Source organism: Salminus brasiliensis, unplaced genomic scaffold, assembly GCF_030463535.1.
Source record: "Salminus brasiliensis unplaced genomic scaffold, fSalBra1.hap2 scaffold_58, whole genome shotgun sequence".
In the NCBI taxonomy this organism is placed as follows: Eukaryota; Metazoa; Chordata; class Actinopteri; order Characiformes; family Bryconidae; genus Salminus; species Salminus brasiliensis.
In genome coordinates, this window is record NW_027326704.1 from 60001 (window position 1) to 70008 (window position 10008).

Genomic DNA, 10008 nt, shown 5'->3' on the forward strand with positions numbered 1-10008 from the left:
TCACACTGCTCTGTGCTTTAGGATCTCCTCCTTTAGCTTTTTCCAGCAGCTCCTCAAATGTCAAATCTTCCTCAGTCTCATCATCTAACACACACACACACACACACACACACACACACAGAAACATGAAAACAATATAAATGTGTGTGTGTGTGTGTGTGTGTGTTTTGGGGTATTGACATGTGACTGTAAGAGGACCTTCCTCCTGGATCCTGGCCTGTTCTTTCCTCATCCGGCCCTCCAGCACTATCTGCTTTGCCACCGCCGCAAAACTGCGCCGGCCTACTGTACGAGACGCAGACCCTAAAGGGGGCGCCAGACTGGTGGGTGGAGGGGAGATGGGGTGGTTAGAAGTGGGAGTTGGAGGAGATGGGGGGTCAGAAGGTGGGGTTGTGGGGGTCTGTGCAGATGCTGTTGGAAAGAGAGTAAAGGTGGTCAGCAGGGGGCACTGTAGTTTTAAATGTACTTGAATAGGTTCTTTAATCTTCTTTAATACATTCTTTAATATGTTCTTTATTTGTGTTCTTTAATACATTCTTTAATCTTCTTTAATCTTCTTTAATATGTTCTTTAACCTGTTCTTTAATCTTCTTTAATCTTCATTGCGCTATTTAATCTACTTTAATCTTCTTTAATATGTTCTTTAATACGTTCTTTAATACGTTCTTTAATGTGTTCTTTAATACCTTCTTTAATATGTTATTAGTCGTCTTTAATAAATTCTTTAATCTTCTTTAATACGTTTTTTAATCTGCAGCAACAAAACCAGAAAAATAAGAGTAAATGAAACTAACCTGGATCTACTTTGATGGAAGCCGGCGTGGAGTTCTGGAGGGATGGGGGAGGTGGGCGGGGCCTGTGGAGATGTGAGAGGGGTGTTTCTAAAGAAGGGATTGTGGACTCATTCTCTGAAGAGGTCGCCAGGGGCAACGGAGAAGTTACATTAGTGTCCATCTCACCTGCAGAAATAAAAACACCCTGTCTGAGACACCAGTGGAAGGTGTGGAGAGAGTGGAAGGTGTTGAAGGTGTGGAGAGAGTGGAAAGTGTTGAAGGTGTGGAGAGAGTGGAAAGTGTGGAAGGTGTGGAGAGAGTGGAAAGTGTGGAAAGTGTGGAAGGTGTGGAAAGATTGGAGAGAGTGGAAGGTGTGGAAGGTGTGGAGAGAGTGGAAGGTGTTGAAGGTGTGGAAGGTGTGGAGAGAGTGGAAGGTGTTGAAGGTGTGGAGAGAGTGGAAGGTGTGGAAGGTGTGGAGAGAGTGGAAGGTGTGGAGAGAGTGGAAGGTGTTGAAGGTGTGGAAGGTGTGGAGAGATTGGAGAGAGTGGAAGGTGTGGAAGGTGTGGAGAGAGTGGAAGGTGTTGAAGGTGTGGAAGGTGTGGAGAGAGTGGAAGGTGTTGAAGGTGTGGAGAGAGTGGAAGGTGTGGAGAGAGTGGAAGGTGTTGAAGGTGTGGAGAGAATGGAAGGTGTTGAAGGTGTGGAGAGAGTGGAAGGTGTGGAAGGTGTAGAGAGTGTGGAGAGAGTGAAAGGTGTGGAGAGAGTGAGGAGAGTGGAAGGTGTTGAAGGTGTGGAGACAGTGGAAGGTGTGGAGGGAATGGAGAGAGTGGAAGGTGTGGAGAGAGTGGAAGGTGTGGAAGGTGTAGAAGGTGTGGAGAGAGTGGAAGGTGTGGAGAGAGTGGAAGGTGTGGAAGGTGTGGAGAGAGTGGAAGGTGTTGAAGGTGGAGAGAATGGAAGGTGTTGAAGGTGTTGAAGGTGTGGAGAGGTGTGGAGAGAGTGGAAGGTGTTGAAGGTGTGGAGAGAGAATGTGGAGAGAGTGGAAGGTGTTGAAGGTGTGGAAGGTGTGGAGGTTGTGGAAGGTGTGGAAGGTGTGGAGAGAGTGGAAGGTGTTGAAGGTGTGGCGAGAGTGGAAGGTGTTGAAGGTGTGGAGAGAGTGGAAGGTGTTGAAGGTGTTGAAGGTGTGAAGAGAGTGGAAGGTGTTGAAGGTGTGGAGAGAGTGGAAGGTGTGGAGAGGGTGTGGAGAGTGGAAGGTGTGGAGAGAGTGGAAGGTGTGGAGAAAGTGGAAGGTGTGGAGGTTGTGGAAGGTGTTGAAGGTGTGGAGAGAGTGGAAGGTGTGGAAGGTGTGGAGAGAGTGGAAGGTGTTGAAGGCGTGGAGAGAGTGGAAGGTGTTGAAGGCGTGGAGAGAGTGGAAAGAGTGGAGGTTGTGGAGAGAGTGGAAAGAGTGGAGGTTGTGGAGAGAGTGGAAGGTGTGGAGAGAGTGGAAGGTGTGGAGGTTGTGGAAGGTGTTGAAGGTGTGGAGAGAGTGGAAGGTGTTGAAGGTGTGGAGAGAGTGGAAGGTGTGGAGGTTGTGGAGAGAGTGGAAGGTGTGGAGGTTGTGGAGGGTGTTGAAGGTGTGGAGGTTGTGGAAGGTGTTGAAGGTGTGGAGAGAGTGGAAGGTGTTGAAGGTGTGGAGAGAGTGGAAGTTGTGGAGAGAGTGGAATGTGTGGAAGGTGTGGAGAGAGTGGAAGGTGTTGAAGGTGTGGAGAGAGTGGGGAGAGTGGAAGGTGTGGAGAGAGTGGAAGGTGTGGAGGTTGTGAAGGGTGTTGAAGGTGTGGAGAGAGTGGAAGGTGTGGAGGTTGTGGAGGGTGTGGAGAGAGTGGAAGGTGTGGAAGGTGTGGAGAGAGTGGAAGGTGTGGAGAGAGTGGAAGGTGTGGAGAGAGTGGAAGGTGTGGAGGGTGTTGAAGGTGTGGAGAGAGTGGAGGGTGTTGAAGGTGTGGAGAGAGTGGAAGGTGTGGAGAGAGTGGAAGGTGTTGAAGGTGTGGAGAGAGTGGAAGGTGTGGAGGTTGTGGAGGGTGTTGAAGGTGTGGAGAGAGTGGAAGGTGTGGAGAGAGTGAAAGGTGTTGAAGGTGTGGAGAGAGTGGAAGGTGTGGAAGGTGTGGAGAGAGTGGAAGGTGTGGAAGGTGTGGAGGTTGTGGAAGGTGTTGAAGGTGTGGAGAGAGTGGAAGGTGTTGAAGGTGTGGAGAGAGTGGAAGTTGTGGAGAGAGTGGAATGTGTGGAAGGTGTGGAGAGAGTGGAAGGTGTGGAGGTTGTGGAGGGTGTTGAAGGTGTGGAGAGAGTGGAAGGTGTTGAAGGTGTGGAGAGAGTGGAAGGTGTTGAAGGTGTGGAGAGAGTGGAAGGTGTGGAGGTTGTGGAGGGTGTTGAAGGTGTGGAGAGAGTGGAAGGTGTGGAGGTTGTGGAGGGTGTTGAAGGTGTGGAGAGAGTGGAAGGTGTTGAAGGTGTGGAGAGAGTGGAAGGTGTGGAAGGTGTGGAGAGAGTGGAAGGTGTGGAGGTTGTGGAGGTTGTGGAAGGTGTGGAGGTTGTGGAAGGTGTTGAAGGTGTGGAGAGAGTGGAAGGTGTTGAAGGTGTGGAGAGAGTGGAAGGTGTGGAAGGTGTGGAGAGAGTGGAAGGTGTGGAAGGCGTGGAGAGAGTGGAAGGTGTTGAAGGCGTGGAGAGAGTGGAAGGTGTTGAAGGCGTGGAGAGAGTGGAGAGAGTGGAAGGTGTTGAAGGTGTGGAGAGAGTGGGGAGAGTGGAAGGTGTGGAGGTTGTGGAAGGTGTGGAGGTTGTGGAAGGTGTTGAAGGTGTGGAGAGAGTGGAAGGTGTTGAAGGTGTGGAGAGAGTGGAAGTTGTGGAGAGAGTGGAATGTGTGGAAGGCGTGGAGAGAGTGGAAGGTGTTGAAGGCGTGGAGAGAGTGGAAGGTGTTGAAGGCGTGGAGAGAGTGGAGAGAGTGGAAGGTGTTGAAGGTGTGGAGAGAGTGGAAGGTGTGGAGAGAGTGGAAGGTGTGGAGGTTGTGGAAGGTGTTGAAGGTGTGGAGGGAGTGGAAGGTGTTGAAGGTGTGGAGGGAGTGGAAGGTGTTGAAGGTGTGGAGAGAGTGGAAGGTGTTGAAGGTGTGGAGAGAGTGGAAGTTGTGGAGAGAGTGGAATGTGTGGAAGGTGTGGAGAGAGTGGAAGGTGTGGAGAGAGTGGAAGGTGTTGAAGGTGTGGAGAGAGTGGGGAGAGTGGAAGGTGTGGAGAGAGTGGAAGGTGTGGAGGTTGTGAAGGGTGTTGAAGGTGTGGAGAGAGTGGAAGGTGTGGAGGTTGTGGAGGGTGTGGAGAGAGTGGAAGGTGTGGAAGGTGTGGAGAGAGTGGAAGGTGTGGAGAGAGTGGAAGGTGTGGAGGGTGTTGAAGGTGTGGAGAGAGTGGAGGGTGTTGAAGGTGTGGAGAGAGTGGAAGGTGTGGAGAGAGTGGAAGGTGTTGAAGGTGTGGAGAGAGTGGAAGGTGTGGAGGTTGTGGAGGGTGTTGAAGGTGTGGAGAGAGTGGAAGGTGTGGAGAGAGTGGAAGGTGTTGAAGGTGTGGAGAGAGTGGAAGGTGTGGAAGGTGTGGAGAGAGTGGAAGGTGTGGAGGTTGTGGAGGTTGTGGAAGGTGTGGAGGTTGTGGAAGGTGTTGAAGGTGTGGAGAGAGTGGAAGGTGTTGAAGGTGTGGAGAGAGTGGAAGTTGTGGAGAGAGTGGAATGTGTGGAAGGTGTGGAGAGAGTGGAAGGTGTGGAGGTTGTGGAGGGTGTTGAAGGTGTGGAGAGAGTGGAAGGTGTGGAGAGAGTGGAAGGTGTTGAAGGTGTGGAGAGAGTGGAAGGTGTGGAGGTTGTGGAGGGTGTTGAAGGTGTGGAGAGAGTGGAAGGTGTGGAGGTTGTGGAGGGTGTTGAAGGTGTGGAGAGAGTGGAAGGTGTTGAAGGTGTGGAGAGAGTGGAAGGTGTGGAGAGAGTGGAAGGTGTGGAGAGAGTGGAAGGTGTGGAGGTTGTGGAAGGTGTGGAGGTTGTGGAAGGTGTTGAAGGTGTGGAGAGAGTGGAAGGTGTTGAAGGTGTGGAGAGAGTGGAAGTTGTGGAGAGAGTGGAATGTGTGGAAGGTGTGGAGAGAGTGGAAGGTGTGGAGAGAGTGGAAGGTGTTGAAGGTGTGGAGAGAGTGGAAGGTGTGGAGGTTGTGGAGGGTGTTGAAGGTGTGGAGAGAGTGGAAGGTGTGGAGGTTGTGGAGGGTGTTGAAGGTGTGGAGAGAGTGGAAGGTGTTGAAGGTGTGGAGAGAGTGGAAGGTGTGGAAGGTGTGGAGAGAGTGGAAGGTGTGGAAGGTGTGGAGAGAGTGGAAGGTGTGGAGGTTGTGGAGGGTGTTGAAGGTGTGGAGAGAGTGGAAGGTGTGGAGGGTGTGGAGAGAGTGGAAGGTGTGGAGAGAGTGGAAGGTGTTGAAGGTGTGGAGAGAGTGGAAGGTGTGGAGAGGGTGTGGAGAGTGGAAGGTGTGGAGAGAGTGGAAGGTGTGGAGAAAGTGGAAGGTGTGGAGGTTGTGGAAGGTGTTAAAGGTGTGGAGAGAGTGGAAGGTGTGGAAGGTGTGGAGAGAGTGGAAGGTGTTGAAGGCGTGGAGAGAGTGGAAGGTGTTGAAGGCGTGGAGAGAGTGGAGAGAGTGGAAGGTGTTGAAGGTGTGGAGAGAGTGGAAAGATTGGAGGTTGTGGAGAGAGTGGAAGGTGTGGAGGTTGTGGAAGGTGTTGAAGGTGTGGAGGGAGTGGAAGGTGTTGAAGGTGTGGAGAGAGTGGAAGGTGTTGAAGGTGTGGAGAGAGTGGAAGGTGTGGAGGTTGTGGAGGGTGTTGAAGGTGTGGAGGTTGTGGAAGGTGTTGAAGGTGTGGAGAGTGTGAAGGTGTTGAAGGTGTGGAGAGAGTGGAAGTTGTGGAGAGAGTGGAATGTGTGGAAGGTGTGGAGAGAGTGGAAGGTGTGGAGAGAGTGGAAGGTGTTGAAGGTGTGGAGAGAGTGGAAGGTGTGGAGAGAGTGGAAGGTGTTGAAGGTGTGGAGAGAGTTTGGAGAGTGGAAGGTGTGGAGAGAGTGGAAGGTGTGGAGGTTGTGGAGGGTGTTGAAGGTGTGGAGAGAGTGGAAGGTGTGGAGGTTGTGGAGGGTGTTGAAGGTGTGGAGAGAGTGGAAGGTGTGGAAGGTGTGGAGAGAGTGGAAGGTGTGGAGAGAGTGGAAGGTGTGGAAGGTGTGGAGAGAGTGGAAGGTGTGGAGAGAGTGGAGGGTGTTGAAGGTGTGGAGAGAGTGGAGGGTGTTGAAGGTGTGGAGGGTGTTGAAGGTGTGGAGAGAGTGGAAGGTGTTGAAGGTGTGGAGAGAGTGGAAGGTGTGGAGAGAGTGGAAGGTGTTGAAGGTGTGGAGAGTGGAAGGTGTTGAAGGTGTGGAGGGTGTTGAAGGTGTGGAGAGAGTGGAAGGTGTTGAAGGTGTGGAGAGAGTGGAAGGTGTGGAGGTTGTGGAGGGTGTTGAAGGTGTGGAGAGAGTGGAAGGTGTGGAGAGAGTGGAAGGTGTGGAGAGAGTGGAAGGTGTTGAAGGTGTGGAGAGAGTGGAAGGTGTGGAGAGAGTGGAAGGTGTTGAAGGTGTGGAGAGTGGAAGGTGTGGAGGTTGTGGAAGGTGTTGAAGGTGTGGAGAGAGTGGAAGGTGTGGAAGGTGTGGAGAGAGTGGAAGGTGTTGAAGGTGTGGAGAGAGTGGAAGGTGTGGAGAGAGTGGAAGGTGTTGAAGGTGTGGAGAGTGGAAGGTGTGGAGGTTGTGGAAGGTGTTGAAGGTGTGGAGAGAGTGGAAGGTGTGGAAGGTGTGGAGAGAGTGGAAGGTGTGGAAGGTGTTGAAGGTGTGGAGAGAGTGGAAGGTGTGGAAGGTGTTGAAGGTGTGGAGAGAGTGGAAGGTGTGGAGAGAGTGGAAGGTGTGGAAGGTGTGGAGAGAGTGGAAGGTGTGGAGAGAGTGGAAGGTGTGGAAGGTGTTGAAGGTGTGGAGAGAGTGGAAGGTGTTGAAGGTGTGGAGAGTGGAAGGTGTTGAAGGTGTGGAGAGAGTGGAAGGTGTGGAAGGTGTGGAGAGAGTGGAAGGTGTTGAAGGTGTGGAGAGAGTGGAAGGTGTGGAAGGTGTGGAGAGAGTGGAAGGTGTGGAAGGTGTTGAAGGTGTGGAGAGAGTGGAAGGTGTTGAAGGTGTGGAGAGAGTGGAAGGTGTGGAGAGAGTGGAAGGTGTGGAGGTTGTGGAAGGTGTTGAAGGTGTGGAGGTTGTGGAAGGTGTTGAAGGTGTGGAGAGAGTGGAAGTTGTGGAGAGAGTGGAATGTGTGGAAGGTGTGGAGAGAGTGGAAGGTGTGGAGAGAGTGGAAGGTGTTGAAGGTGTGGAGAGAGTGGAAGGTGTGGAGAGAGTGGAAGGTGTTGAAGGTGTGGAGAGAGTTTGGAGAGTGGAAGGTGTGGAGAGAGTGGAAGGTGTGGAGGTTGTGGAGGGTGTTGAAGGTGTGGAGAGAGTGGAAGGTGTGGAGGTTGTGGAGGGTGTTGAAGGTGTGGAGAGAGTGGAAGGTGTGGAAGGTGTGGAGAGAGTGGAAGGTGTGGAGAGAGTGGAAGGTGTGGAAGGTGTGGAGAGAGTGGAAGGTGTGGAGGTTGTGGAGGGTGTTGAAGGTGTGGAGAGAGTGGAGGGTGTTGAAGGTGTGGAGAGAGTGGAGGGTGTTGAAGGTGTGGAGGGTGTTGAAGGTGTGGAGAGAGTGGAAGGTGTTGAAGGTGTGGAGAGAGTGGAAGGTGTGGAGAGAGTGGAAGGTGTTGAAGGTGTGGAGGGTGTTGAAGGTGTGGAGAGAGTGGAAGGTGTTGAAGGTGTGGAGAGAGTGGAAGGTGTGGAGGTTGTGGAGGGTGTTGAAGGTGTGGAGAGAGTGGAAGGTGTGGAGAGAGTGGAAGGTGTTGAAGGTGTGGAGAGAGTGGAAGGTGTGGAGAGAGTGGAAGGTGTTGAAGGTGTGGAGAGTGGAAGGTGTGGAGGTTGTGGAAGGTGTTGAAGGTGTGGAGAGAGTGGAAGGTGTGGAAGGTGTGGAGAGAGTGGAAGGTGTGGAAGGTGTTGAAGGTGTGGAGAGAGTGGAAGGTGTTGAAGGTGTGGAGAGAGTGGAAGGTGTGGAAGGTGTGGAGAGAGTGGAAGGTGTTGAAGGTGTGGAGAGAGTGGAAGGTGTGGAAGGTGTGGAGAGAGTGGAAGGTGTGGAAGGTGTTGAAGCGTGTGGAGAGAGTGGAAGGTGTTGAAGGTGTGGAGAGAGTGGAAGGTGTGGAAGGTGTGGAGAGAGTGGAAGGTGTGGAGAGAGTGGAAGGTCGTGGAAGGTGTGGAGAGAGTGGAAGGTGTGGAGAGAGTGGAGACAAGATAACAATAATTATAATATTAATGAGGGGGAGGAGTTTATATTGTGTCAAAAAGGTTCCTTGAGAACATGCGCGCACACACACACGCGCACACACGCGCACACACACACACACCAATATGCCACAAGCTATTTTGCAATGTGTGTGAGTGACAGTGGTGTGTGTGTGTGTGAGGTGTGTGTGTGTTCAGAAAGCACAAACGGTTTAAAATATGTTAAAACGCGTGCACACGCTCACTACACACACACACACACACACACGCTCACACACACACACACACACACACACACAGCTAACAGAGGACTCACTCTCGCTGGTGGAACAGTCGGTCAGAATTTTCTTCTCAGACTTGAATCCTAAAATAAACTCTCCTCCCGAGACCCCCGAGACCCCCGCCGCCCCACTCAGCTCAGCTCCTCTCTGAGACACCCAGACTTCTTCTGCACCCCTGTTTAGGACAGCCCCGCCCTCTGCACTGGGATTGGCTGGAAAGAAACATGAACCTCATGAACACTGAAGAGGTTTCAGCTGAAGCGGGAAATCTGTCGATCAGTAAACATCCAGCAGGTGGTGCTGTTAGTCCATCTGTGAACTCCAAAGACCACCCTCATTACAGACCCACCTACAGTCCCTCTCATCTTATTAATAGTAATCAAATGTAGGTATTGTGATATACACTGAGGAGGCGGAGCTACAGTCTCTCATTAGGGTGAATATTAATAACGCTCTAAATGTAGGTATTGTGATATACACTGAGGAGGCGGAGCTACAGTCTCTCATTAGGGTGAATATTAATAACTCTAAATGTAGGTATTGTGATATACACTGAGGAGGAGGAGCTACAGTCTCTCATTAGGGTGAATATTAATAACTCTAAATGTAGGTATTGTGATATACACTGAGGAGGCGGAGCCCCACCCACACTGAGACACGCCTGGTTACTGTGCTACAGCACGGACTTGGCAGGAGCAGCAGGGATGTCGGGCTGCAGGATCTGGAACCGTGAGCATGAGCTACCAATCTACCTGGCCAATCCCCTCACCCCCCTCCAGCACCGGCCCACCCAGGAGACAACAGACTGTACGCCCACCGACCTGCAGAGCAGCACCCAACCCAAGCAGAGTGCAGAGGATCAGTGGGACAACACCAGCCAGCAAGTAGTCTTCACACACTGCTACACACACTGCTATCATCATCATCATCATTATTATTAATAGCAGTATTAATGTTGTTAACATTAATATAAGCTAATATAAGCTCTGCCTGTGACCCACTTTACTACTGTAATGATTTATTTATAGTTTCTGGGTGGAGCTCTTTACATAAACACAACCCCCCATACACAACCCCCATACACAACCCCCCATACACAACCCCCCATACACACAACCCCCCATACACAACCCCCCCATACACACAACCCCCCATACACAACCCCCCATACACACAACCCCCATACACCATCCCCCATACACAACCCCCATACACAACCCCCCATACACAACCCCCCATACACACAACCCCCCATACACACAACCCCCATACACCATCCCCCATACACAACCCCCATACACAACCCCCCATACACAACCCCCCATACACACAACCCCCCATACACAACCCCCCCATACACACAACCCCCCATACACAACCCCCCATACACAACCCCCCATACACCATCCCCCATACACAACCCCCATACACAACCCCCCATACACAACCCCCCATACACACAACCCCCCATACACAACCCCCCCATACACAACCCCCATACACAACCCCCCATACACAACCCCCCCATACACAACCCCCATACACACAACCCCCATACACCATCCCCCATACACAACCCCCATACACAACCCCCCATACACAACCCCACA

The 10008-nt window shown here is 51.9% G+C and overlaps 1 protein-coding gene across 1 annotated transcript in view; it reads right to left on the reverse strand.

Annotated features, from left to right (window-relative positions):
- The window catches only part of wfs1a (Wolfram syndrome 1a (wolframin)), a 28815-nt gene extending 20318 nt beyond the window's left edge, over window positions 1-8497 (reverse strand). Inside the window, exons 1-4 of the mRNA XM_072672107.1 lie at window positions 8434-8497; window positions 795-959; window positions 199-411; window positions 5-84 (exon numbers count right to left, since the gene is read on the reverse strand). Coding sequence (XP_072528208.1) covers window positions 5-84; window positions 199-411; window positions 795-954 — 453 coding nt within the window. The 5' untranslated portion in view covers window positions 955-959; window positions 8434-8497. The remainder of the gene's footprint in view (window positions 1-4; window positions 85-198; window positions 412-794; window positions 960-8433) is intronic.
- Window positions 8498-10008: the final 1511 nt, after the last annotated feature.